The following is a 25,384-nucleotide window of genomic DNA, read 5'->3' on the forward strand; positions in this document are numbered from 1 at the left end:
CGGTTCCTTGCCTTGGCCATCACCCTGCGGCCAGGATAAAAACTCTTCATGGGTTAAAAGGCACCGTTTTCAGCACAGTTGCAGTGGAGGCAGCTTCAGATACAGTCCATACATCTCTCTCCATCCTGGATTCCCTCTCCCGTGCCCATGGTGAAGGCGGTTTGGACAGACAGCCCCCAGGGAGCAGGACACAGCAGAAGAGTGGGAAGTGATTACATGGAACAAACAGAGGACCCCCAGGGATACATCTGGTGCTAGCCTAGGTAATGGTTTACAGATTTCAATATCGTTATAAACCTTAGTCTATGTTTATGGGAAACCACAGGAGTTCAAGTATTTTATTACTGCAAACACTATATACACATTGTTATTGTATACATGGATGTATATACAGAGAAAAAAGGTTTCATTTTTGGCAATATTAGGGGGCATTTTACAGACCGAGTTTGCACTCAGTGGCCAGCAGGAAGGGAAAAAGCTGAGCTCTTTTCAGTACTTAGTTCTAGCAAGTTTGGGCACCTGGGTCCAGTTGTGACCCATGCACAGCAGCATCACCCTGACCTGATCTCTCCTCACCAGCACAGCAAGGGCTCAAGGCTGCACTCTTCAGATCCAAAGTCAAAGCTGAGAGCACCCCACCTCCTCCAACCAAAATGGGGCCATGCCTTTTCGTACCTTGATTTTCACTACCTCAGTACGGTGGTGTTAGTGGACATTAGTACATGATTCTCATTTAGCAACTCATCATTCCTCATCTTAAACCATTAAGCTCCTACAGCACAGCTTAGTGTCAGTCGGCATGGAAGGATTTAAGTGCATTATTACACATCAATACACATATATACATGCATAAACGTGTGCACAATGTATTTATCTTCCTCTGAAAGAGGAGGCTGACACCTTATTCCCCCTGTGCCGTGGTTGTGTAAGTGGATAATGTCCTCCAGTCCTTGCAGTGTGATTTTCAGTTAACTGGCCTGATCTCCTTGCTTCGAGCAGGGTAACGGGGTCACTTCAGCTCCTCACTGCACATCCCACACCGCTCCAGCATCCGGGCGCATCCTGGGCAACCCAAAGCAACTCCCAAGGGCTGAACTCCAGCAGTGCCCAAGCTTCCAGCCCGGTGCCGTTCCCAAAGCTGGGAATGGGGGTTCGGTGTTGTCAGTCCCTGGAGCTTTGGTAGAGGTATTTAAAGTGGTACATTCCTCCGTGCTGTATCTCGTCCGCCTCATCCCGGGCCGCAGCAGGAAGGCTCGAGGGCCACTTCCATGGCCGAAGGGTTAACTGCAATCTCAGCTCTCAGTGACCAGGTCAGCTCACGTCAAGGCCCCACAGAAGCCAAAAGCTATTTGGGAGGCAAAGGTGCGGGTCGAGAAGGGAAGTACTGTCCCTGAGGTAAACACCTGTGCTGTGATGGAGGCGGTCCCTGAGGTGCACACTGCTGCTGCTGCGGAGGTGGTGGCCTGCAAGAGGACACAGGAGCCATGGTGAGCCCCAGTGGCTGCCCCATCACTCATCCCCTGCCTGCACTGCATGGCCACAACCTCAGCTTCCAGCTGAAGCCCCATCTCAAATGGGCCCAAAATCCCCAGGGAACCCAGTGTGTTAACACAGCATTCTTCCCAAAGACCCCACAAGTTTCCCCCCAACACAAGCTCCATCCCCTGCCCTTTCTGGACACGCATGGTTTCCAGCACAGGCATTACATCTTAGAAGTAAAATGAAAAGGAAAGGAAAACTTTCTGTTCAAAGTTCCTGAGCAATGATCCTGTACTGAGCAACAGCACTCCCCCATCAGCAGAACGACAGATTCCTGAGTGATCTCTTTTTAAATCAGGTATTTTGAGAGGTGTTTTATGCCCCTGTACACGGGGCTAATCTGGCCCCACAAAAGCATTCTGAATCCTGTTAATCAAAATGTAGCTGTGACAGGGTGTGAAATGAATGCTAGGGGTAATAGCACTGTAGCTCCACAGTGTGAAATGAAGGAGAAGCTTCTTGCAATAAAAGGTCAGTCCTGTGTGTGTACAGCACGTGATGAAACACCCCAGTGCTTATAGAGATGAAGACAATGACAGTATATACACATCAGTGCAAACAGCAGTAGTTATGTGCAATAACTCAGCCAACCTTGTCGGCAGCTTCTGTGGCTGTGGGGCCTGGTACTGCAGAGGTGGGTAGTAAGACTGGTGGTAAGCCTGCTGAGGGTGCTGGTTAACTGGGTAAGATGGGACAGGAAAGGTGTTTGGCTCCATAGCCTATGAAGAAAACACAAGAACATTCACAAACCTGCACGTAGGGAATTGCAACACTTGTTCCATCAGTTAAGGGACATTTAAGACACTTCCTATGGGGGGGGAGAGTAACAAAGAGGAGATTGTTCCTACCATAGGGGCACCCCTCGGTGCATAGGGCATGCCGTGCGACAAGCCTCGGTGGTGATGGTGGTGGCCTCTTGGCTCAGCTTCTGTCCTAGGAGGTGGTGATGGCCGTGACCTAAAACCCAACCAATGTAGAGTGTGTGAGCATGTAACCCTGACAGAATGACTCTGCGGGCCACGGAGCCAAGCACAGCGAACCTGCTGGATGGGTTTATATCATGTCAGCACGTATCAGATGTCAGGAAGATACTTGCAGCAAATCTGAGGAACAACATAGCCCTTTCTCTGTTTAGGATCATGACAGAGTCATTTGCCCGCTTTCTATTAAAGATAGGACCCAAAAATACAAAGCCCATCACCAACATAACTTAAAGGTACAAAGAAAGTTCTCTGCTCCCTCAATTTAAGATGAATTGATCTTTTCTGTCACTGCCCGGGGCAAGCTACAGGCATCAACTGATGCCTGACATCTCAGGACTAGAACATGCCTGGAACAAGTGCCCACGGACTACTGCAAAAGGGCAGAGGAGAAGGGAAGAGGGAGATGCACGTACGCGTGGCAGTGCGACATCGCTCCTCGACACCACCGCTTCAGCCTGTCTCGTTTCACAAACGCCAGGGCAGCAGCTACAAGGAGTGGGAGGACCAGGAAGAAAAACACCAGGAGCCCGTTCCTCAGCGAGGAGTCTTTGTGGGAAGGGGACAAAACGACAGAGGAATAAAGAATTACACGGCATCGTAGCTGGGCCCGCTGTAGCTGCATTTGGTCCCATTTGTGCTCCAACTTCCATTTGTCATAGAAGCAAAAGCTAAAGACTCGAAGAAGACTGCAAGATCTATGCCCAAATGTATTAGTTCCTGATTATCTCCTCACACCTGGTCAGAGGTGAAAGAACTGTACATGCTCTACTACCCTGGGCTAGACCAGCACATTGAATTACTAGATCAATACCTCATTTTTCTTCCACTACATTACTGCGAAGACCTTACGAGCTCAACTGAAAGAGAACTTCTGCCTTTTGGGCTGATCCTAAATCTTCCTCTTCTCCTACCATTGCTTGCCGTAGGCAAAGAACTCAGGTTCTTAACAAAGCTGTACTAAAAGACCCTGCCCTTTTGTTGTCTTGAGGCATCTGTCCTTGCTCCACTGTGATTCTCCAGCCTGTTACTGCACCACCACAGCATCCTTTCCCTCCACCTCTCTTCAATACCTTAAGTTGGTTGGGGCAGGGACTCTGTATGTATTTACTACATGTTGTAAGCATGCTGTCTGCACTCAAGTAACAAACACTAATAAAACAGTGGCTTCCCAACCAGTGTTGCCCCAGCCCACCTCTGCCAGATGAGTGCACATGCAGGGACCAGAACAGGACAGCTACTCATCTCTGCCACCACTGCTAGAAGCAGCGCATCCTTATGGAGATGCAGAGTCAAACCCATGCATTTGAACCCATATCCCCAGCTAAATCTCAACTTTTGAATGGAAAGGGCTACAATTTCCTGCTTGGAAACAGGGAAGTCCAAGAGGATCTTGGTTCCAATGTGTCTGAAATCACCTGGGGGGCAATGAAACCAGCCCGGTTCCTTTCCGCATCCCCAGCATCCCAGAGGAGAAGCGCAAGCCCTTGAGCCCACCACCTCAACTAGAATTGTTTGCAGATGACACCCAGGGAAGAGCCAACCACCGAGGCATCGCTCTGGAGCCGTGGGGAGCCCTGTGCTCAGCCCCACAGCAGGCAGGGCCACGGCCCCAGAGCAGCCACGACCTTGACTTGCCACTGTAGGGCGGCCCACTGTCCACGCTCCCGCCGTAGCCTGTCACGTCGCAGTAAGGAGGGGCCCAGCCTGGTTCACAGTGACAGTTCCTGTTGTTATTGCACACCTGCATTCAAACAGCACAAACACCACAGTAAGGCTATGGAGGAAGCCCACTTTCCACCTGGTTAAAGAGCATGCAGGACCCACGACCATCTGCTCTACCCATCCCACACCGCTCAGGCCGGAGAACGTTAACCCACATCAATTCCACAGAGCCCCTTGGCCAGACATCTCAGGCTTGCACATGACTGCATTGGGGAGGATGAGCTATATCCCCACGGCTTAAAGACCTTGGCTTTCCCTTTTTGTGTTCTTTTGGTGGAGAGAGGCAGAGTTCCAAGTCACAGTCGTAACACTGGAACTGGGAATTCTTGCCTGGCAAAAAAATGCCATCTGAAGAGCTTTTGTCACAGGCTTTTTCATTACTGTTACAGGTTCTCTCCCCCAGGGACATTTTATAGAGTGTTTTATAGGGAAACAAACCAGAACACTTGAGTTCCCACCCACCATTTAAAACCTTGCTCAGCTTACCCCAGTTTGGTCCAACTTTTGCTGTTAAAAGGCACTTTTGCCACAAACAGTACCAAAAAGCAGCTTTTTACAGCAAAACCCACCCTCAAGAACCCCTGCATGCACCATCACTATTACTTTCTCTCACATCAGTTACAGCCTTAAAGAGAGAAAGGCAAGACTTCCAAGGGCCAAAAAAGACCAGGATATGGACACTATTGATCAAGAACCTCGTGTTCTTGCAACAAACAAGTCAGAGACCCTCATGGGGAGGCCCAGTGACAGGAAAAGCCACAGGCTTTATCCTTCACCAGTGGATTCCAGCAGGCACAGAGGCTCTTGCTCTACTTACTCCATGTCCATGGCACTGCTTCTCCACATCACAGTCGTAGTTGAGAACAGAGGCACTCACACACTGGAAGTGTCTGCAGATCTGTGTGCACAGATGATGCAAGGCAGCATCTCACTGACCTGCCCCTCATCCTCCCCTCCGTGCTCCATCAGCCACCCTGTGCTCAGCCTCAGGCGACTCCCTGCTAAAACCCAACTCCACCAACAGCCCTGTACTACAAAAGGCTTCTCAGCATGGGGTCTGAACTGCCACTGGGGCCTTTTGTCTCTGGCCTGAATGTAAAGGAACAGCAATTAAGTTGTGCTCAGTGAGGAGATGTGGAATGCACATTCCTGTGCTGGGGCTAAGCCTCAAGGCTTTTCAGCGCAGTCGGATTTTAATTGCAAGTCCTCCTGAAGGCATTTGTGTGCACTTGCTCTTCCCTCTCACAGAGCAAAGACTTTGGCTCTCAGACTCCATTTCTGCTCATTCCATTCCCCATGCACACACAGTGCAGTGCTGGGAAGTGAGGGGCTCACTCAGCTTTGCATCGAGTCCAGGCATCAAGAAGTTAAAGGGCCAGAAATACTCCCAAACCAACACAGCTGAAAACTGCATTCACATGAACCCCCCTGAATGACTACAGTGAGAAACCACTTTTTCATTGTTCATTTACCTTCCCATTCCCACATTTGGTGCCTTCATTCACCATTCCTGGGTCCGGGACATCGGAGCCTAGCTGGAAATCTACACCCCAGCACGTGGTGTCTCGAATGGGAGTCTGGATAATGGCAGGCTTGATTCCAAACACAGGCATGGTCTTCACGTTTTCACATTGCAGCTTCCCACACATGGCATTCCTACAACATCAACACAGCAATACTGCAGTAACACTTCAATCTGAGCCTAGAGAAAGAGCATCAAGCATTTGAGATGATGTTTCCTTCCTACTGGAAGACACTACTTGAAAATCACATCGAGGCCAAACACAACTGAGCTGGGCCTCCTTTCAGGGCTGCAGGAGGATGGGTTTATCCCTTCTTGCTGTTGGGGTCTTTACATTAAAGATCCCTTCTCTGTACATGAACAGCTTTGGGCAAGAACAATCAGTGACAGGAGATGTGGAGCCCCACATCTGATGCATGGATCCCCTGAGGCTACAGAACACACATGGGAAACCACAGCATGAGCCCAAAAGCTTCAAACCCAGCTACAGAGCAAAGAGAGCACACATTCAAACTCACTCCAACTCCTATGTGCAAGAGTCAAGGACAGACAATTTAAACCAGAGGTGAGCAAAGCCAAAGTGTGGAGGCTCTCAAGTGCTAAAAACAGCTTCAGAAATGAGGGTTAAAGCACATCTGAGCTCTCTCACTGTGGTTTCAGATCGATGCACATATGTCAGCAAGGTTAGATGATGGGGTAACACATCTCTCCCCAGTGCACCTGCTAGAACACCTCAAACTGATACTGCAGCACCCAAATAAGGGTTCTCAGTGATGCAGTGAGGAACTTGGTGGTGCACTGGGCTCAACTCACCAGCTGGAACATTTCTTGTAGTCATGACCATGGAAACCACAGTTGCCAAATCTGTCACCCTTGGAGTTCACTTCAGCAAAACAGATGTTGGGGGCTGCTTTGGCTTCTGCAAGCAGAGAGAGGAACCAAGTTACACAGGGACAGGAACAGCTCCTATCATCATGTCTCTTTTACCCAAAGTAATTATGCTGCTACATGTGATTTCCACACAGCAGACAGCTTAAGAACCTGATGAAGGCAATAAAGAGGTGAAAATGTCAGCACTATAAGACTCCAAGAGACAGACAGTCACTTAACATTGAGTCAATTGTACCATTTGATATTTCTTCAGCAAAATATCAAATTTAGGTACTGCCTTCTTTACAGCCCTATACACTGCACTAGGAGGGATTAGAGCAAGAAAATCACTACTTGAATCACCAGCACGGCATTAAACCTAACAAAGGAATCATGTATGAAGACTAAGCCATAAATGCGACTATTTCAAACCCTTTGCCAAAGCCAGCTGGTCTTCAAGGAAAACAAGTAGAGTTTAAATAAACTTAGTGTATTCTTTTAGCTATATCTCCTGTAACACTGCGTTCTTCCTTACTGGAGCCAAAGATATCCTGGCACTGTGCATCATAGTACTGGCAGACCCCGTTGTAGCAATAGGCTTCCTCGTTGTGGCACGGGTGCCCGTTCTGCACAGTGAAGTCTGGCTGGCAGAACTGGGACGTGCCATTGCAGTACTCTGGGAGGTCACACTCGTTGCTACTCGCCCGACACTCGGTTCCTCCAGGAAGGAGCTAAAGAGAAAGGAGGAAGAGGAAACGGCATCAGGAAACAGAAAACTCAGCTTGGTGCTATGCATCCACACAACAGTTCCCTCTCAGATGCCCCAGTGAGGCCAATGCTCTCCTCTTCCCAAGCACTGAACACTTCCCAGGAACACGGCTGAGCCTCTCACCTGGCAGTTCTTACAGCAGTCACCATAAGCACACGCAGCACCGGATCGGAGCCTGCAAGTGCCCGGCTCGCAGCAAGGGTCACTTTCACATTCCTAAGAACAGAAGTGTACTGAGCATCAGGAAACCTCATCCTCCACCACACAGAGCCCCTCTCCAGCAAGGGGAGCGCTGGCAGCATCTGTAGGAGGCACAGGTTACCAACCTTTGGTGAACCACAGTCACACTCCTCCCCAGCATCCACCAGCTTGTTCCCACAGTACGGGACACTGTAGGTTTCATCAGGCTTGGGAACGTTGAGCAGGCAGCTTCCACCTTTGTTGAGAGTCAGCTTCTCAAAGTCTTCTGCACTGCAGCTGCTGAAGTTCCTCGATCCCCTGCAACAGGGCACATGCACTTATCTCTACACTGAGCCAACCCATAAGTGCTCCCTTACTCTGTAGGACAAGGGTAACACTGGCTTTCCCCATGAGCTGCAAGCACAACATGACTCTTTGCGAGAGTACTTTGAAGGCAAAAGCAGCCTGCAAGAACTAAGCACATGGGAAAGGGTGTTTCCATCAGGTACTTACGATGCTCCAGAGCTCATGATGCAACTGCTTGCTCCGCAGTGACAGACGCGTTCATCGTCGTGGTTCATCCCCAGGTTATGTCCCAGCTCATGAGCCATAATTGAGGCAAACATCTGTATACTGATCCTTCCAAACTGCACAACAGCAAAGCGGAAGGAAATGAGCGGGCAGCTTGTACTGAGATTTCTTACGTGCCAAAAAAGACACTTGTGCCATTCTGTCTGCATCAGCAGAGAAGCCCTGTCCTGCATTCATGAGTGCTGCACACTGAGGAGGGAAGCTGAGCAAAGGATGCAAAAGATAACAGGAAAGCGCCAGAAACAGCTGAGGACTACACAAAACCCCCCAGTAACCACTTCAGCTTTGCTATTAAAGACTCTGGAGTGCAAAACTCTTATCATGATTACATTCACATATCACTACAGATATCTCACCACGTTAATGCCTCCTGCGTGGCTCTTGGAGCACACTGTTCCCACATAGGCCATTCCAGCTGTGCCACCAAACCCCTTCTTCCTGCAGAAATGGGGAGGGAAAAGGAGCATTAATGCGCCAGTTCAGCTTCATGGCTCTTTATGCTTTTGATTCCAGACAAAAGTTTGCGTAGAAAGTTGGCATCTTCCCTCTAAATATGAAGAGCTGAATGGTCCACCCTTAAAATCGTTTGTTTTCCTTGGCTGTTCCCTGCCTTTCTATTACTGCCAAACTCCACTGATTCCTTTCCTTTTCAACTTCGTTACTCCCTTGTTTCTACACAGGGGGGAGCATCTTCCCTCTGCCTGCTTTGAGCAGTGACTTCCGAAAGGCCATGCTATCTACAGAGCAGGAAGTGCACAGGGGCACACGTCCTGGAAGGGCAGAGAGGGCAGGATAGGAAGCCCTGTGCTAGCTTAAGGCAGTACAGACAGATCAATGCTCGTGTCAAAGCTCAAACCATGCAGCCAGCTTCTGGGTACCAGCTGCAGAAACAACCTTCTCTCCATTAAAATGCAACGCCCTGCATCAGGTTTCTGCCCATTTTCAAGTGGAAGCAGCCCTAGATGACAAGTCGAACCAGTGTACAACCTGATAAAGGATTATCTGAGTGGAAGCTTTATACAATGCAAAACACAACGTTGCAGGCCACGTGGGACAAGCAAAAAAGATAACTCTCAGGGAGGACATTGAATTCAAGGACCACAGAAGCCTTCTGAAAAGCACTTACACTGATGTGGGAAGTTCCACCAAGTAGCCAAACCACAGCAGATTGCACTGATTCTCTGCTGAAATACAGCAGCTACTTTTGCTAGCACAGTATAGCTGAGCAGGCAGGAAGAGAAGGAGCTTCTTGGGAGCGAGAGGGAAGGAACTGCCACTCACAGGACAAACTGGGCACTGTCATGTCTCCGGCGCAAAACAAGGTTCTTCTCTCGCCACTGGACAAAGTTTGCCAGCACATCACCAGCTCCTCCATCTGTGCTGATGATGTTCTCGTACTTCCAGATCTCTAAACCCACCAGTACCACACGGATGTTGAGCATGATGTACATCTGGGGAAGGAAGACAAGGGGAAATGTGCCTGAAGACTTTCATGTAAGAGCAGTGTCTGGTGTTCTATCGCTTACTGCAAGAATCGGCTGCTTCTGGTTGGGTTTGCTGGTTTGGAACACCAGGCTTGGGTTTGCTGGTTTGGAACACCAGGCTTGGGTTTGCTGGTTTGGAACACCAGGCTTGGGTTTGCTGGTTTGGAACACCAGGCTTGGAACACCAGGCTTGGGTTTCCACTGTGGTGCTCCTTTAGCACCACACTCAGGCCGAGTGCTCTCAGGCTCCAACATCACAGCTGAGGGAACAGCTCTAGCTCCTGGCTTGACAAAACCCCCTCTTTCATCCTCACCAAAGCAGTATCAGAACACTCTAAGGTCAAAGCTGACAGAAGGAAGCAGAAGTGCAGGGCTACCATGCACAGCATCACTTAACCCAGCTTTAACTTACACTGTCAAGGAAGTTTGCCAGTTGCACCATGTGTTCTCTTACTTCTGTTTCACTCTTCCCAAAATCTTCAAACTGCAAGACAAAGAAACTTGGTCATGAAGAGAAGAGATAAAGACAGAAGTCGGAATGGAACAAAGCATTTAAAGACTAGTTAACATGAAAACCACCCTGGCCTTGCTCAAACGTCCTGTCAAGGGTGGTGAGGTGCTGGCACAGGTTGCCCAAAGAAGTGAGTGTTCCATGTTCCATCTCTGGCAGTGTTTAAGGCCAGGCTGGGCAGAGCCTTGGGCAACATGGCTTAGTGTGCAGTGTCCCTGCCCATAGCAGGGGGTCAGAACTGGATAACCTTAAGGTCCTTTCCAACCCTAACTATTCTGTGCGTCTATGCTAATCAAGACAGCAGCATCTTCAGTGCTATCGCTCAACATCTCAATATTGAAGAGAAGGCAGGAGTTGCCATGTGCTTTCCTTACACTCCGAAATTCCTTGCTGATAGAAACTCTCCATGTCTGACAGTTCACTCTTTGCCTGAAGACTACTGCAGGGAGCACGCTGATACTCAGATTTAGGTTAGCCAAGGTTATGCACATGCACTACAGTGTGTCTTTCCACAATCCATTTGGCAGTAATGAAGACTGAGGGACTCTCAAGCCAGCCCTTGGGAAGAAGGGAGGGGGAACAACACATGAGCTTTACCTTTTCTTTATCCACAACTATGAAGAGCTCCACGTATCTGGTTTGATGCAGGACTGCTCTCTTTGTCTGGGGAGAAGAGTTTGCAAGAGCTGCAGTGTTAGTAATTCAAGTGCAAACCAAAAACATAACCCTGACATCATCAAACTTCACGTGATCCAGAGGGTGGCTCGAGGCACACCCAGAGCACAGTGTGCCAAGACTGTAACCAGAGCCACGAGGTGGAAGCCAACGCAATGACAGTTTCTCTGTAAGTGTTTCACCTTCAACTTTAGCAGCACAAAGACTTCCTGTCTCAAAAGGAAGGGATCTTTTTCCTTTCCACACAGGTTTCTTTGTAAGAAAGGAGCTGAAAGACACTAACAAGCAAATGCCCACAACCTTGAAGTGAAACCTGATGGTTTTCATACTCAACCTTCTACCACAACCACGTTCCTGTGCAGGCAGGCTTTAAACAACACAGGGACCTCCACACCAAACCGGTCTCCTGATGGTTAGGAGAATGGAATAAACACCATAATATTCTCCTGGCTCCTGATGCAATACTTTGTTAATGAGCCTCTCCAATGAGGGCAGTGTTCCTGCCCTTAAAAGCCCCGCAAAGCTCTGCCTGTGAATAATGCAAGCAGCCACTCGCCTCTCGCTGCTGTAGGCAGATGGAGAAAGGAACTGCCACTGCTTTGTTGAAGCAACTGAGTTTCCCAGCAGCGTAGGAAGGCCTCAATCAGAAGCCTTTAGGTATGTGCTAAGCCCCAGGAAATCCCATAAGCAGCTTCCATACTCTGAGGTGAACACTCATTACTGTGGAGAAAACAGTGCAGCACTTACTCGCAGCAGCTGAGTCATGCTGGGATGGTGATCTTCCTCCCTGTGCTCACTGGCGTGGTCTTCAGCAGTTACTCCACACATTGTGGGCTCTTTCTTCACGTTATCCAAGCGATATAAAATATGTTTAGAGCCAGAAGAGGACTCCATGGGCTCAATCCCATAGGTGATGTTCCCCATCATCACCAAGCCCCTAAAATGTAACAGTGGATGAGAAATCCCTTGTTAAGCACAGAGGTTATTCACCCAGATTCTTACAGTAAAACATAGGAACAGTTATTCTTTGGTATCTAATGGCATGTATCTCAGTCCTGGTAAACCAGTGGGCTTCATTGCAGGCCTGAGAGCAGTCAAATGGGAACACACTGGTGTTCCACTCTCCAGTTCTGCACTGTGCACAGCTCTTTGAAGTGATCATCTACACAAATCAGAACAAGCCAACTTTGTGTCACAGAGCAACTGATTCAACTGCATCAACCAACTTATTCAATGGCATTGCAAATAACAACTGAAATGGTGTTGGGGCAGAGAAGCTGCCCAAAGGCACCCACTGCTGAACCCCAGCTCAAAACAGAGCGAGACCTTTGTTTCAAGGCTCAGCAAATACAAGACTCACATGGCAGCCAAGGTACAAAAGAGGAGTTCCACTACCTGAGCCCCGAGCAAGTGCTGAGAGCGACCACAGAATCCAGGCTCCCCTCCACGTATCCCTGATAATGGCAGTGATCCTACATGGGAAGGCAAGGAAAACATCTCTCATTTTGTAATACACGACTCCAGGTTGGTGCTCAGTGTTCAAGTCACCTTCGGTAAGGGTATAAACAGAAAGAAACCCTACCTGGACATCTGGGTGCTCAGATTGCAACTTTCCCTCCTTGTTATAGGTATAAACAGTGAAATCTTTGGGCAGCAGTTCTCTGTAAGGAAAGGGGAGAAGGAATACTGGAGGAATTGCATGAAATGACTCTAGCAAGATGATCCTAATCAAAAGCATCCCAAATAGCAGTTAAATAAGGAAACCCTTCCAAAATTAACAAAGAAAATGGGAATTTCCACAGCAAAATCCAAGCTATCAGAATGCTGGAACCGTTAATGAAATCCAATCAACCACCTGACTCCAGCTATGCAAAACAAGCACCAAAACCCATTAAACCGTGCTAATTTCATACAGGAAAAGAAATATTCACAGCCCTCAGCTTCCTGTGTCTGACTTCTCCTGCCCAGCTCTGGAAGGAAGTGCATTGGGGAAGTCTCCCACGATGAAGAGTGCTGCTCTGTAGTGGTGAACCCGCTGAATTCCCATGTCTCTGAGGTCAGGGGCTTGGCAAGTGGCAGCTGCAGATCCCCAGGGGCTTGTGCAGTGAAAACACTTCTGTGTCTTTTGACAGTTGGAAGACAGAACTCTTTAAGAGCTTGATAAAAGGGAACTTAGATTGATTGGATATAAGGAAGAAGTTCTTTCCTGTTAGGGTGGTGAGGCACTGGAATGGGTTGCCCAGGAAGGTTGTGAATGCTCCATCCCTGGTGGTGTCCAAGGTCAGGATGGATGAAGCCTTGGAGGAGATGGTTTAGTGTGAGGTGTCCCTGCCCATGGCAGGGGGGGTGGAACTGGATAATCTTAAGGTCCTTCCCAACCCTAACTATTCTATGATCCTATGATTCTAACTTGCCAGTGCTGCAAGTAGCCCTAGTAAACTAAACTCAAGGCAGACAACATCTAGATTGTCTGCGAGTTATGGGTATTGTGGCCTCGATACAGTCAGCTTCCTCATGTAGTACCCGTGTGCTACTGAGACAGGAAAAAAGAGAGCCCTGAAACAATAAACAAACCCCATCAGAAAGTGAAAATATTGACTTGCAATCCAGCTCCGTTTGTTTCTCTTTAGATGTGAATTGAGAGAGTCAATCCCCCCCATTCCCCAGCTCCCTCTGAGCAAAAGGCAGCTTCCTCCAGCAAAGGGGATCACCAGGGCTCAGGAGTTCCACACAGCTCCTGGCTGACAGCCGAGGCTGTGGGACTCAATCTGCTTTCACAGAGCTGGTGTGGAACTGTACTCCTCAAAGAGCCTCAAGGGTCAGGGCATGCTATCTGCCACCTTCAAACACAGACACACAGATGGAGTTTAATACCTACAGAAAAGAAACTCGTCACTTACTTGTTCTTTTCTAGATGAATCGTGCATTCTTTGCCCTCTATCTCAACAGCATAGGACACCTTGTCCTGTGTAGAAAACAACAGTTGCATTTCACTCATGTTAATGAGGAAAATGGCCTTTGAGATCAGAAAAAGCTTGGCAGAAAACACCCTGTGAGCTCCATTACCACTACCACAGCATTCACAGCACCTTCTGTAGCTCAGGACCAGGCTGTGCCGCTGATCTTAGATACGGCTGCAGTTGCTGGAGATGCAGCTACTAAATTCAGGGTTATAGAGACTCCTTTCAAATATCCCACTCAAGAATGTGCACAAGTCACAGGTTCAGGTCTCCCATTTGAAGTGGGCTTCCACGGAGAAAAAGGTGCAAGGAAGAGACATCATTATAAATCCCTGGCTCCTGCTGTCACCACAGTGCTCGTCCCTTGTCTCCCCTGATATCCAGCACACAAAAGGACCATACACTAGGACTGGAGGTACTGAGTTAGTTGCACCCAGACAAGGAAAAGCCACATGTGGGTAAGCCTGAAACCTATTTTGTTATTATCCCTACCTCCGGAACCTGGCATCCCTTCCTGTGTAACTGGGGAAAAGTCACATGAAGGAAGAAGCTGTTCCAAAATAGCTTTGTGGTTTTCTCACTCCTTGTTTTTAAGACTTCCATAGAAAAACCTCTTAGTTACAGCTGGAAAAGGACAACACAGTTCTATTACTGAACGTCTGCAGCGAGCCAGGACCCCCACAGCCTTGCATTAGCCAAAAGCTGCACACAGCAACCAGGGTCCTGACGTGTCCTTTTGTAAGGATGGAGACTTGTTTGCTGCTAGATGAGCCCAACAGGGTTTTGTGAGAATTCAGGTCAGTTTTGGGGGGGGGACATGAAGATGTTGATGCTAAACTGAAGGCATTTTTAAGGTACCTGTACAGAGGAGATGTTGAAAGCCTCTCGCCGTTCTCTTCCTAACCTCTGCGGGATTACAACTTCATAGGAAGACAACAGAGAAACCTGCTGGAAACCTGGAAAGCAGAAGGGAAAAGCTGGCTGCAGAAACAAGGAGGGCAAGGCACAAGGAAGAAAATGACCAGAGAAGCTGTGGCTGCCCCCTCTCTGGCAGTGTTCAAGGCCAGGTTGGATGGGGCTTGCAGCAAGCTGCTGTAGTGGAAGGTGTCCCTGCCTGTGGCAGGGGGTTGGAGCTGGATGAGCTTTAAGGTCCTTTCAAGACAAACCAATCTGGGATTCAGACCCAAACAGAAAAAGCCACAGACCTTGATGCTCACAGGGCAAACCTCAGAGCAAAGGATGCTCGGATTGCCTTGTAAATTCACTTTTCAAAGTGAAAGCTTCACATTCCAGGACATTCCAAGTGCCCCTAGCACCCACCATCGCTTGCCATCAGCAGGAATCAGAGCATTTACCAAAGCAGGTCAGCACAGAGAGCTTGCTCAAGGACACACAGAAAGACGCTGTCAAACCACGCATCCTGTGCTGGGAAGCTGCAGAACCAGCCCCACACCAGCCCCTCTGGATCCAGCCCAAAGCCCGGCTCAGCATCCCACCCTTGTCCATCACAGCCAAAGCCTGACACGAGGCCAGTGCTACTCATTATGTTCTTAGAGAGCTCTTCAGGACCTTACTAAAACAAGCGAGACGCACGCAGCCTTGCGTGTGCACCACCAGAGAGATGCTCCGAAGCAAACACAAGTTTGGTCCAAGTTTCCTTTATAAGGCAGCAGTTTCTGCAAGAAGCTGTCTCAATGTGTAACCCATAATAAACTGCACATGTCAATGACTTTTCCCATCAACGGCCACTGCCTGGCTTCCTGGGAAGCAGGAGCTCGGTTCAGATATTGCAGGCGGGATTGAGAGCAATGGTTTTAATAGCTCCTGGCGATGGAATCAGTGAGCTCATCACAGCAGCCTGAGCTTCTGACCTGGAGGGAGGGGGAAGGGAACAGTTATCCTCCTTGTCAGCCTCCAGAAACAAGCACCATGCATTAGGGGTTGGTGAGAGGGCACTGAGCTTCTGAGAGCCTCCAAAAGCTCTCGGAGATGCTGATGCACTGAGATACTGCATCAGTAAAACCAGCCACCTCCCCACTGATATCCCCCAAGCAGTCAGATGGCTCTCAAGTCCTCTCCCATCACACACACATCCATTTGGAGATCACGGATGCATTGCAGGGCGCCTGCTTTGAACGCAGCAGTTTTGCCACACAGACACAGGCAGAGCTGGGTTGTTTCTCAGGGGTAACACAGCACTATGGCTGCAGAAGCTTCATTAATTACAGTGATTGCTGGGAAGAAAAAGGTATTAAAACCGAGATAAACTTCCTGAAAACAGGTCAGAGGCTACAGAAAGCCCATGGCAACACCTCCTTGGCCTGAAAATCACGGTGGGAAGGGCTGCTTCCTTCCCTGGATGAACCACCAGACTCAGCAAACGGCCCCTCGACATTTGTCACTTCCAATGACCCGTTCCACTCGTAGCCAGCCTGGAGATGCTGCACGGCGCTGCTCCGTGCTTGCTCCCAGCAAGAAGCACCTTTGTGAGCAGGGATGCGACGCTGGAATCGCGGAGGCTCTCGGCACACAGGCTGCAGAAGCAGGGGTGGCTCCGTGGAGGTGCTCGGAAAGCAGCGTGCTTCCCAAAAAAAAGCAGCTTGGAAGCATGAGACAAAGGAGTGAATCATCCCATGGAATGAGCAGGACTGGGAGGGATTTCTGGGAAGGGTGCAACACTGCAAGGCTTCCTCCTGGAGGAACAGCACCAAGAGTGCAGCTTTCAACCACGGAATAGCCCCTGTTTGCTGCTTTCTTTCCTTCCCTGCACTGCCCCCAGCGTGTAGGGAATTGTGCCCTTCATTGTGGGCCCAATTCGGAGGAGGAGGAGGGTGTGTTGGTCTTGATGAACAAAGTGCTTCCTATTAGAAAGCACTTTCTATTTTTCTTCCTGTTAGGGTGGTGAGGCACTGGAATGGGTTGCCCAGGGAGGTTGTGAATGCTCCATCCCTGGCAGTGGTCAAGACCAGGCTGGACGAGGCCTTGGGTGATATGGGTTAGTGTGAGGTGTCCCTGCCCATGGCAGGGGGTTAGAACTTGATGATCTTAAGGTCCTTTCCAACCCTAACTATTCTATGATTCTATTACAAGCTAAAACATAAGGCTAGGAAGGCACCACCTCGCTTCCCAACGAAACTAACAGGAGAGGAGCAGCCACATGTTACAAGTTCAAACTTAACTGCAAAGAGCTCTGCTTTTAACTGCCAGACCTCTTCCCTCTTCTGGCATCCTTCCTCCCCTCGTGTTCCAGAACATGATCAAACTGATCCCCAGCCCCTGATGCACAAAGGGGTTTGTTCTGTGGGGTTCTTGCAGGCTGGAAGCACAGCACCCCCAGGACACCAGCACCAGGATCAACACGCACCAGCCCTCACTTTCCACGCTGTCTGCCCCACACAATGTTTCACGCATCACCAGCAGCCCTCAAAGAGGGCACTGGGCTCGTTAATAGGAAATCCAATGAAAGGGACAAGTGCAACAAAGCAGAAATGAGAACATGCAAAAGACAACCCTGCTCCTAAAGCTTCCCCCCCCCCCCACAAAGGCTGGTTAGGAAGAGACAGGCCTTTCTCCTACCAAGAAACACACACGTGGAGATAAGGCCCTAAGCCAGCAGCCCAGTCCCAGCTCGCACCCAATGCTCCTGTCAGTGGCTGACACATTCAGACCTTCCCTCACCCTGGGAACTGAGACACACTCAGCCTGACCCAATTAGCATAGGCGAAATTCCCACCAGGACAAGGCTGTTTGCAGCTACCACAGCACTGTAGGGAAACGCTGGGCTCCAGCGTGATACGAAGGCATCAGCAGATGCGTTCCTACAACCACATCCCTGTTAACAATGCTACCTGCCAGGCAGGACAGTTATTATCCATAGGAATTCACCTGGATATTTCAGGCCAAAGTAGAGGTGGTTTAATTCACAGCAGTTAAGGAAAGGCAGAAGTGACAGCAAAAAGCCAACCTGGATGGATACTCAGCTGTTGTCCACCTAAGATGTTTGAAGATGCTCACATTCTCTTCTCCTATACAGTTTTTTGTAGCTTCTTTTTCACCTCTTTGGAAAAGCTTCACTGCAATACCATAAGCATGGTCCTCAAACACAGCAGTCTGCAACAGATTCTGCAGGACTTGTTGTACTTGGGCACTTCCTGCCACTGGCCAAAGCTGATCTGAGCTGCATTTCACATCCTCACCACGAATGTGCTTCTTATCATTCATTCCTTGGGTCTAACAATACTGGAGACTGTACTTCCAAGGAGAAAAACACAATTACAACCACTATATTTATCTTGTCCCATTAAAGACTGACTTTAATTGCCAAGTATTGGAGGCAACTGGGAAGATCTGACTCATCTTCCCTTCCCCGCCCCAAATCCACAGCAGGAATTGGGTGCACGTTCTGTGGCGTGCAGGAGCTTGAAAACCATTGGAACATGTCAAGGCCATTCCAGCTCTCCCGATGCTGAGATAAGCTGCTACAGGATTCACTCCATCAGGTAAGGTCTACATGCAGCAGAGGTCAAGCTGCATCTCCCATCTCCATACACCTCGGCAGATCATTGGCTCAGCTGCAGAAGGGCAAAAAGCCCTTCCCACATGGAGCAGGGTTGGATTCATGGAGACAAGGCAGTGCTTGTGCAGCTCCACCTGTGCTCTGACTACCCCATTGGATCCCCCACAGCTGATGATGGAGAGCATCACCCTGTACAACAAGCAAACGCTCTGATGCTGCCCCAATTCACCTACCAGTGAGCAGCAGTGCTTTTAACCTCTCATTAGCCACATGCATCTGAGTCAAAGATGCACGTTGCTGAAGCATTAAATACACAAACTCATTAAATTAACCACTGTTATAATCAATTACAATTAATAGCTGAGGTCAGCTCACCAGTCATTTGACACTTAGGCAGCAGGCTGCTCACTGGAAGAGCTGCCAAAGGCTTTACACAGCCACCCTTGGGTCCCAGGATCTCCAACAAGTATCCTGATGTCCAATGGATTTCCCTGGTGCTTTAAGTAAAAACCAGTGCTTGGGATTTCCTTATGGAACCCATTTCTTTGACATTCACATTGGGGTCTACTTCCCAGTTAGACCGAAAGGGGGATCCAAACCAGGACAGGGCAGCCCAGGGAGACCTCACCAGCACCACGGTTCATGTGCGCTGTGCGCTCATGCATTTCCCCAGGTTAATCTTTCTTCCCTGGCAGACAGCAGGGCTGATTCACTTGTTGTTTAACCTACTCTAACTCTCATTTCCTCTCCTAAGAGGCTCCTACACCCCAGTTTTCACCCTCTTGCAATTATTTCACCCTTAGACAATTAATCAGCAGAACACTTTGTACCAGTCCTTCCAAAGCCACATCCTTCCGTCACATCCTTCTCTCGTGTGCCCACATGGCTGGGACTGGTTCAGGCTTCAGATCAAGAGGGTCTCCTCGTGTCACAGGGCCTTTCTGAAGGTAGGAAAAGGTGAGCAACTGTCACAGCAAGAGAAGCAAATTCACCTATTCCGATTTACTGCTCACCTGGAATACTGGTTTAACGTTACAGCTAAGAGCAGTTTGTGCAGTTTCTCTTGGTTGATGAGGATACTGTGCTCTTCCACAGCAATATTGCCTAGAAAATCCTTACCTCCCTCCTGCTGGAATCCTGACCCATGCTGTCAGAGTTTCCTGTCTAGACTCTATTCCTTCTGCCCCTTCTAAAGGCAGCCTAATGTGTCTGTGAGACAACAGCTACTCCTGTTCCACAATGACAGCTATGGCTCCTGCTCTCTGGTGGGTCACAGCACCCTCACCACCTCGGAACCTTCTTCATGGAGACACAGAGCAAAGCCACATTACCCTCTGTGGTGCAAGACAATTCATCTCCCCCCCCAGGCCAGTGGATCTCACACCCGTGACAGCCTGGCCCATGGAGAGCAGCCCCTTGCCCTCAGAGCCCACTCACTTCCTCCGCATCCCCTGGGCTGTGGGGGTCTCAGCTGGGATCACACAGCAGAGGTTATGGGAACGCTGCTCTTCAGCCACCAAAGGAAAGCACACAACCCAAACCCAGCCACGGAACGGAGCAAATCAGCTTCTTTTTTCTCATCATTCATTTTAGCCTGAGAAACGAGAACGACCAAGACAAGCCAAAACTACAACTCCCTCTGGAAAGCAGAGCACTACAAGGGGCAGCATCAGCTCCCCTCTCTTTAGTCTTCACTTGGAGGGAACAACCACAACAATGAGCATCCCAGGTCGGATGAAGCAGAGCTGGGCTCCTCATGATCTGAACCAAGGAATCAAACACTGAAACCAAGGGTACAGACACTAAGAAATCCCTTAAGCACAGCGAGGCCATCCCGGGGCTGTGTGGTACCCAACGGCAAGGAAGAGATGAGCAGCAAAGCCACAGCCTTTAGCTAGGGCAATGCCAGGTGGTTTCTGGATGACTTTATGCAGCCAAATGACACAAAGGAGATCTCCACCACACAAATCCCTTGCAGCTACACATCCCTGGGTGATTATGTTCATTCAGGAATTCTCCATTAATAGTTGTGGGGAACACCCCATTTCTGTCTCATATCCCTGTTTATTGAGGAGAGTCCCAAGCACTCCCATGCCAACCCGAAAGCTGGAAGTTCCTGCATAAACTGAGCCAGGCAACTCATTTCTCCCCTTCTCCTTCATGCTGAGACCTGAGACAAAGGGATTTCACTGTGGAATTAGCTGGGTCAGAGACTTCCAAAGGCAGCAGAAACACTGCCCATCCTCAGGGACCTGCATTTCCTTCCACCCACAGGTAGGAACTAGAACATTACCCCTCACAACGCTGACCAAAGCGGCACGAGCATCCAGCATGCTGCAGACGGGTCACTGAAGTCTTCCCTCCTCGGAGCTCCATCAAAGCAGGTCCCAACGCGCTGTCCTGCTCCAGCAGCATGGGAGGGATGCCCACCGCAAGAGCACCGTTGCTCAGCATAAAGCATCAGCGACGGATTCAGAGATCCCTTCCTTAGGATGCCTGATCTAAAACTATGCATTAATGATGAGCACACAAGTTTAACGCATCCCTTCAGGAGGGGGAAAAACAACCAGAGGAGACATTTCTGCTTATAACATCAGCTTTGGCACCAGCAAAGCCCCTAAACGGAACGCTTTCAATACATCAACAGCCCATACACACAGCACAGCACCAACTTAAGAGCCCACAGGGAGACAGCCGGCTGTCCCTTCACTGCCCCACCGGCTCCACAACGACCCAGGCCGGGGCAGACCCACGTCCATGGGGCCTCTCTGCCCCCTCTCTCTCACCCCTCCGACCCGCACCACAGCACCGCAGCCCTCCGGACACCCGCGCAGGACTGAAGCGGGGAGGGATCCCCCTCCGGACCCCCCGCTACCAGCCCCGAGGAAGAGCCGGGGGCAACCGGATCCCCTCGGCGGGGAGAAGGAGAGGCCCGAAGGCCAGCGCGGCCGGGCCGAGGGGAGGCCGGGAGGTGTCGGAGCAGGCCCCGCCGCACTCACCCTCACGGGCCGGCTGCCCGGGCGCGGCCAGCAGCAGGAGGCAAAGGCAGCTCCGAGCCACCGGGGCCCAGGTCCGAGCCATGGAGCTCCGAGTCCGCATCGCCGCCCTCCGTCCCGTCCCCACACACCCCCGGCTGGGGCGCTGGGTCCGGCCGGCGGCCCGCGGCCTTATGGAGCCGGGCCGGGGCCTGCGCCGCACCGCCCCGGGGCGGGGCCGCTCCGCCCGGGGAAGGGGCTGCGGCGGTGGCCGAGCCCAAGCGCAGCGGGCCCCGGGGGGGCCCGGGCTAAGGACGGCTCCCAAGGGATGGAGCCTGCGGAAACCCACCCTTAACCTCCCACTGCTGAAGGTAAATAACCCACATATCCCACACCGACCGCTGAAAACTCATTTAAACTAAAGAACACCTCCCAGCAACAACCCGGCACACAACGCCTCTCTCTTTAGCCTTTCCCCCCTCCAAACCCGACGTTGCATTGGAAGCACGGGGTGATTTGCTCCGCTCCCTTCCCCAGGGGATGCTGGGCTCCAACTGCGCTGGGGAAGGGTGGTTTTAAACAGCCAAGGGTCACGTTCCCCCTCCAACCCCAAGCTGCATCCTCTCCGCCTACCACGTGTATGGGGTTTGCTGACAAGCACCATAAATAAGACAGAGGAAGGGGTTTGGGTGCAGTCGGGACCTCACTGACACCGATATGGAAGGGCCCAGCTGGCACTGGGAGCACCGCAGCACCTCCAAAGCCAGGCAATGGCACTTCCCCAAACACATTCTTATCAAGTGACGCGCCTGGCTTCCAGCTGAGCGCCACGTACCTGTCCAGAACCGCGCTTGGCATTTCCAGTGTAGCGATCACAAGGCACCGAGGGAGAGGGATTAAAGGAGGGAGGAGAAAATGAGGCAGAGGAAGACTGCTGGAAACAGGCAGCAGCTTGTCCGGATGTAGAGGGTCAAGGACAGGATCCCAGTTCTTAGATCCTCCAGTTGGATCCTGTATTGGATATAGCCCCTAGGATCTACAGCTTGTCCAGATGCAGAGGGCTAAGAACAGGATCCCAGCTCGTAGACCCTGTACTGGATGTGGTTCCTAGGATCTACAGCTTGTCCAAATGTAGAGGGTCAAGAACAGGATCCCAGTTCTTAGATCCTCCAGTTGGATCCTGTATTGGATGTAGCACCCAGGATCTACAGCTTGTCCAGATGTAAAGGGTCAAGAACAGACCTCAGCCTGCTTTTAAAGAGCAGAGCGTGCCCTTCTCCTCACTCACAACTCTCCAGGCACAACAAATAGCCAAGACAAGGGGGTCCCCCCATGCCAATGGATTTGTACAAGGAGGAAAGCAGCTGCGATAGAACCAACCTGCTCCCTGCCCATCCAAGCTGGTTTAGCTCCTCCTCGGGGCAGGGAGATGGTCTGGGCAATCCTGGAAACCATTCCCTGTCTTCCCATCAACAGGAATTTTGCTCAAGGGAGTGATTCCCATTTGTTTCCAAAGGAGCTCAAGGGGACCGAAGCTGTTTCCCCGCCCCTGGCTCGGAGCCTCCTCCAGCCCGTGCCCTGCTCCTGCCTTGGCTCCTATTTCCTTACCGCAGCCGTTAAGCTCTTCCCAAAGCCACTCGGCCGCCTCTCAATCGCTAACGAAGGCGCAGCCCCAGGCACCGGGACACAACCCAGCTCCAGCAGCTCCCCCACCCGGCGGCCTCGTTCACCGCAGCGAACGAGCCGAAGCCTCCAGCCCCAGGCACGAGGGGGGTGTTTGCGTTAATACCGAGAAACAACTCTCGGTACCCCCGGTGAGCGCTACCCGCTCGGATGAACCCAGTGCCCGTAACAGGCACCACACGGGAGCGCTGCGACGAGGCCTTCCCGGGGCAGGCAGCGGCTCTCCCGGGTAAAGGGAAGGAGAACACGGTGTGAGCCCTAATGCAGGCGAAGAACCGCGAGTACCGGGACTGGCAGCACGGGGCAACAGCGGAGCCTCGCTCCGCCAGCACCGGCACTCGGCCGCTCCGACCCGCGCCCCAGCAACTCCCACGGAGCGGGGGGACAGGGGCGGGGGGAACGGGAACGGGAACGGGAACGGGAACGGGAACGGGAACGGGAACGGGAACGGGAACGGGAACGGGAACGGGAACGGGAACGGGAACGGGAACGGGAACGGGAACGGGAACGGGAACGGGAACGGGACACCCCTCGCCGGTCCCCGCCAGTCCCGCGGACACGCCCCCCGCCTTCGCTTATAGGCTGTCCGTCGCTCCCAAGCAGCCAATCACCTCCTCGCTTAAAGCTCACTTCCTCCTTATCTCACCGCCGACCCTCTCTAGCAGCTTCTTCCTCCTTCTCGCTGATTGGCTCCGAGCGCCTATTCCCCGCCCACTGTGCGAAACGGCGTGCTCCCATTGGCCATCACGGCGGCGGCGGCGCGGGGTGCCGAGGCAGCGTTTCCTAGCAGCGGGCGCCGCCATGGCGCCGCGGCGCGGCGGGCCCGTGGGGTACGCGCTGCTGTGCGGGCAGGCCCTGCTGCTGCTCGGTAACCTCCTGCTGCTGCACGGAGCCTCCCGGGGGCTCCCGCACAACGGCACCGAGCCCGACCCGCCCGCACCGCCTTCGTGGGCCTACACCGACCCGCAGGCGCCGCTGGTGCTGTGCACCTACCTGTGAGCACCGGGATGGGATGAGGCGGGGGGGGGGAAGCGGCCTCTTCTCCTTCCTCCTCCTCCTCCTCCTCACCGGCCGCCTTCCCCGCAGCCCCGAGGAGTTCGTGGAGTGCGAGGAGCCGGTGGACCACGGCGGCAACGCGACGGCGCAGCAGGAGCTGGGCCACGGCTGCGTGAAGGTGAAGGGCGGCGGGAGGGAGGGAGGGAGGAAGGAAGGAAGGGAGGAAGGCCCCGAGCTGAGCGCCCGTTGCTGCCGCAGTTCGGCGGGCAGGCCTACGGCGAGGTGGACCACACGCGGGTGCAGTGCAGGGCGCTGGACGGCATCGAGTGCGCCGAGCCAAGGAGCTTCCTGCGGGGCAGCCGGCCCTGCGTCAAGTAGGATGCGGTGTCGTCCCCCCTCCCCGCCCCGTGTACCCCCTCCCATCTCCGGTTCCCCTTGTTCCCCCCCCAACCCCAACGGCTGCACCGCTGCCGGCCCCCCGCCGGAGGGAGCCCCGCGGTAAGCAACGAGCTCCCGTTGCAGGTACACTGGCCACTACTTCATCACCACTCTGCTCTACTCCTTCTTCCTGGGCTGCTTCGGAGTGGATCGGTTCTGCCTCGGCCACACCGGGACCGCCGTGGGGAAGCTGCTGACCCTGGGCGGGCTGGGGATCTGGTGGTTCGTGGATCTGATTCTGCTCATCACCGGCGGGCTGATGCCCAGCGACGGCAGCAACTGGTGCACGGTGTATTGAGAGAGCTGTGCGGCCCCCGGCGGTGGCTCCTGGGGGCTGGAGATGGACCCCACTGCATCAGGACAGACGCTGGCCTCACACCAAAGCTGTATCGTGACGTGCAGAGCAATTACTCCTCTTAATGTACAAACCTTGGACACGGATTTGCTCAGGATCTTGTTTTGCTTGTTTGAAGTAATCTGGATCTGAAGGTGGTCAAACAAATCCTTAATAAAACCTGGAAGGAGCGGAGGCCACGTCCCTTCAGTCTTGGCAGAGTCCATCCAGCCACCCAGAGGCACAGCCACTGGTGTGTAGGGTTGTGGTCCTGGGCTTTGCAAACCCTTCAAGTTGAGTAACACGATGTTCTAGAGGCTCTGCTGAAGGGGTGAGTTCTACATTACCGGTTTAAACTCATGTTTCCTGGGTTAGATTGAGCAGGAGAATCACTTTGTGCTCTCTTGCAGGCAAGCAAAACCACGGTGCAGCCATCACAGTCACTAGCCAGGCTTCTCAAAAGCAACGCTTGCTTCTGTTGATGTAACTCCGTGCTCATGCTATAGAAACATCAGCCACGGGACACTGTGACCACTGCAGAGTGGTACAGGGCTTATTTAAACGACCTCCTCCTCCCCTGCCTCGTGGTCTTTAAATCCCATGACCCTGCAGTGGTGACCATTTGTGTTTTACAAA

At 51.7% G+C, this 25,384-nt stretch overlaps 2 protein-coding genes across 4 annotated transcripts; one reads left to right on the plus strand and one right to left on the minus strand.

Annotated features, from left to right (window-relative positions):
* Positions 1-264: 264 nt before the first annotated feature.
* ADAM9 (ADAM metallopeptidase domain 9) lies at positions 265-21,436 on the minus strand. Of its 3 annotated transcripts, none has more exons than XM_061472464.1 (22): positions 21,322-21,436; positions 14,665-14,762; positions 13,747-13,811; positions 12,429-12,507; positions 12,242-12,318; positions 11,594-11,783; positions 10,769-10,834; positions 10,073-10,144; positions 9,458-9,627; positions 8,533-8,614; positions 8,099-8,232; positions 7,732-7,903; positions 7,529-7,621; positions 7,172-7,367; positions 6,580-6,685; positions 5,717-5,900; positions 5,062-5,142; positions 4,158-4,263; positions 2,936-3,068; positions 2,388-2,496; positions 2,131-2,258; positions 265-1,463 (listed from the first exon to the last, which is right to left on the minus strand). In XM_061472464.1, exons 1-22 carry the CDS (start codon positions 21,419-21,421, stop codon positions 1,346-1,348), a joined length of 2,559 nt encoding a protein of 852 aa, XP_061328448.1. In that variant the 5' UTR covers positions 21,422-21,436; the 3' UTR covers positions 265-1,345. The 3 variants fall into 3 exon arrangements, 1 of the variants encoding a protein (XP_061328448.1); XR_009746771.1 differs by lacking the exon at positions 265-1,463 and adding an exon at positions 1,584-1,905 and having other exon boundaries at positions 4,148-4,263; XR_009746770.1 differs by lacking the exon at positions 265-1,463 and having other exon boundaries at positions 1,912-2,258; positions 4,148-4,263.
* A 2,308-nt stretch (positions 21,437-23,744) lies between these two features.
* TM2D2 (TM2 domain containing 2) lies at positions 23,745-24,944 on the plus strand. The gene is made up of 4 exons (XM_061472511.1): positions 23,745-23,975; positions 24,067-24,154; positions 24,235-24,350; positions 24,499-24,944. Exons 1-4 carry the CDS (start codon positions 23,782-23,784, stop codon positions 24,710-24,712), a joined length of 612 nt encoding a protein of 203 aa, XP_061328495.1. The 5' UTR covers positions 23,745-23,781; the 3' UTR covers positions 24,713-24,944.
* The last annotated feature ends 440 nt before the right edge of the window (positions 24,945-25,384 follow it).

The sequence above is a fragment of the Pezoporus flaviventris genome, unplaced genomic scaffold (genome assembly GCF_033815535.1).
Source record: "Pezoporus flaviventris isolate CSIRO_AGI_PZ_B2104156 unplaced genomic scaffold, CSIRO_AGI_Pfla_v1 ptg000071l, whole genome shotgun sequence".
Lineage (NCBI taxonomy): Eukaryota > Metazoa > Chordata > Aves > Psittaciformes > Psittacidae > Pezoporus > Pezoporus flaviventris.

Coding starts and splice junctions, on each gene's coding strand:
- ADAM9 (XM_061472464.1), bottom strand. CDS start 21,421: ATGCGGACTCGGAGCTCCATGGCTCGGACCTGGGCCCCGGTGGCTCGG. Junction 11,784..12,241: donor AGCACTTGCTCGGGGCTCAG/GTAGTGGAACTC, acceptor GTTACATTTTAG/GGGCTTGGTGATGATGGGGA. Junction 9,628..10,072: donor TGGCAAACTTCCTTGACAGT/GTAAGTTAAAGC, acceptor TTCCTTCCCCAG/ATGTACATCATGCTCAACAT.
- TM2D2 (XM_061472511.1), top strand. CDS start 23,782: ATGGCGCCGCGGCGCGGCGGGCCCGTGGGGTACGCGCTGCTGTGCGGG. Junction 24,155..24,234: donor TGGGCCACGGCTGCGTGAAG/GTGAAGGGCGGC, acceptor TTGCTGCCGCAG/TTCGGCGGGCAGGCCTACGG. Junction 24,351..24,498: donor GGCAGCCGGCCCTGCGTCAA/GTAGGATGCGGT, acceptor CTCCCGTTGCAG/GTACACTGGCCACTACTTCA.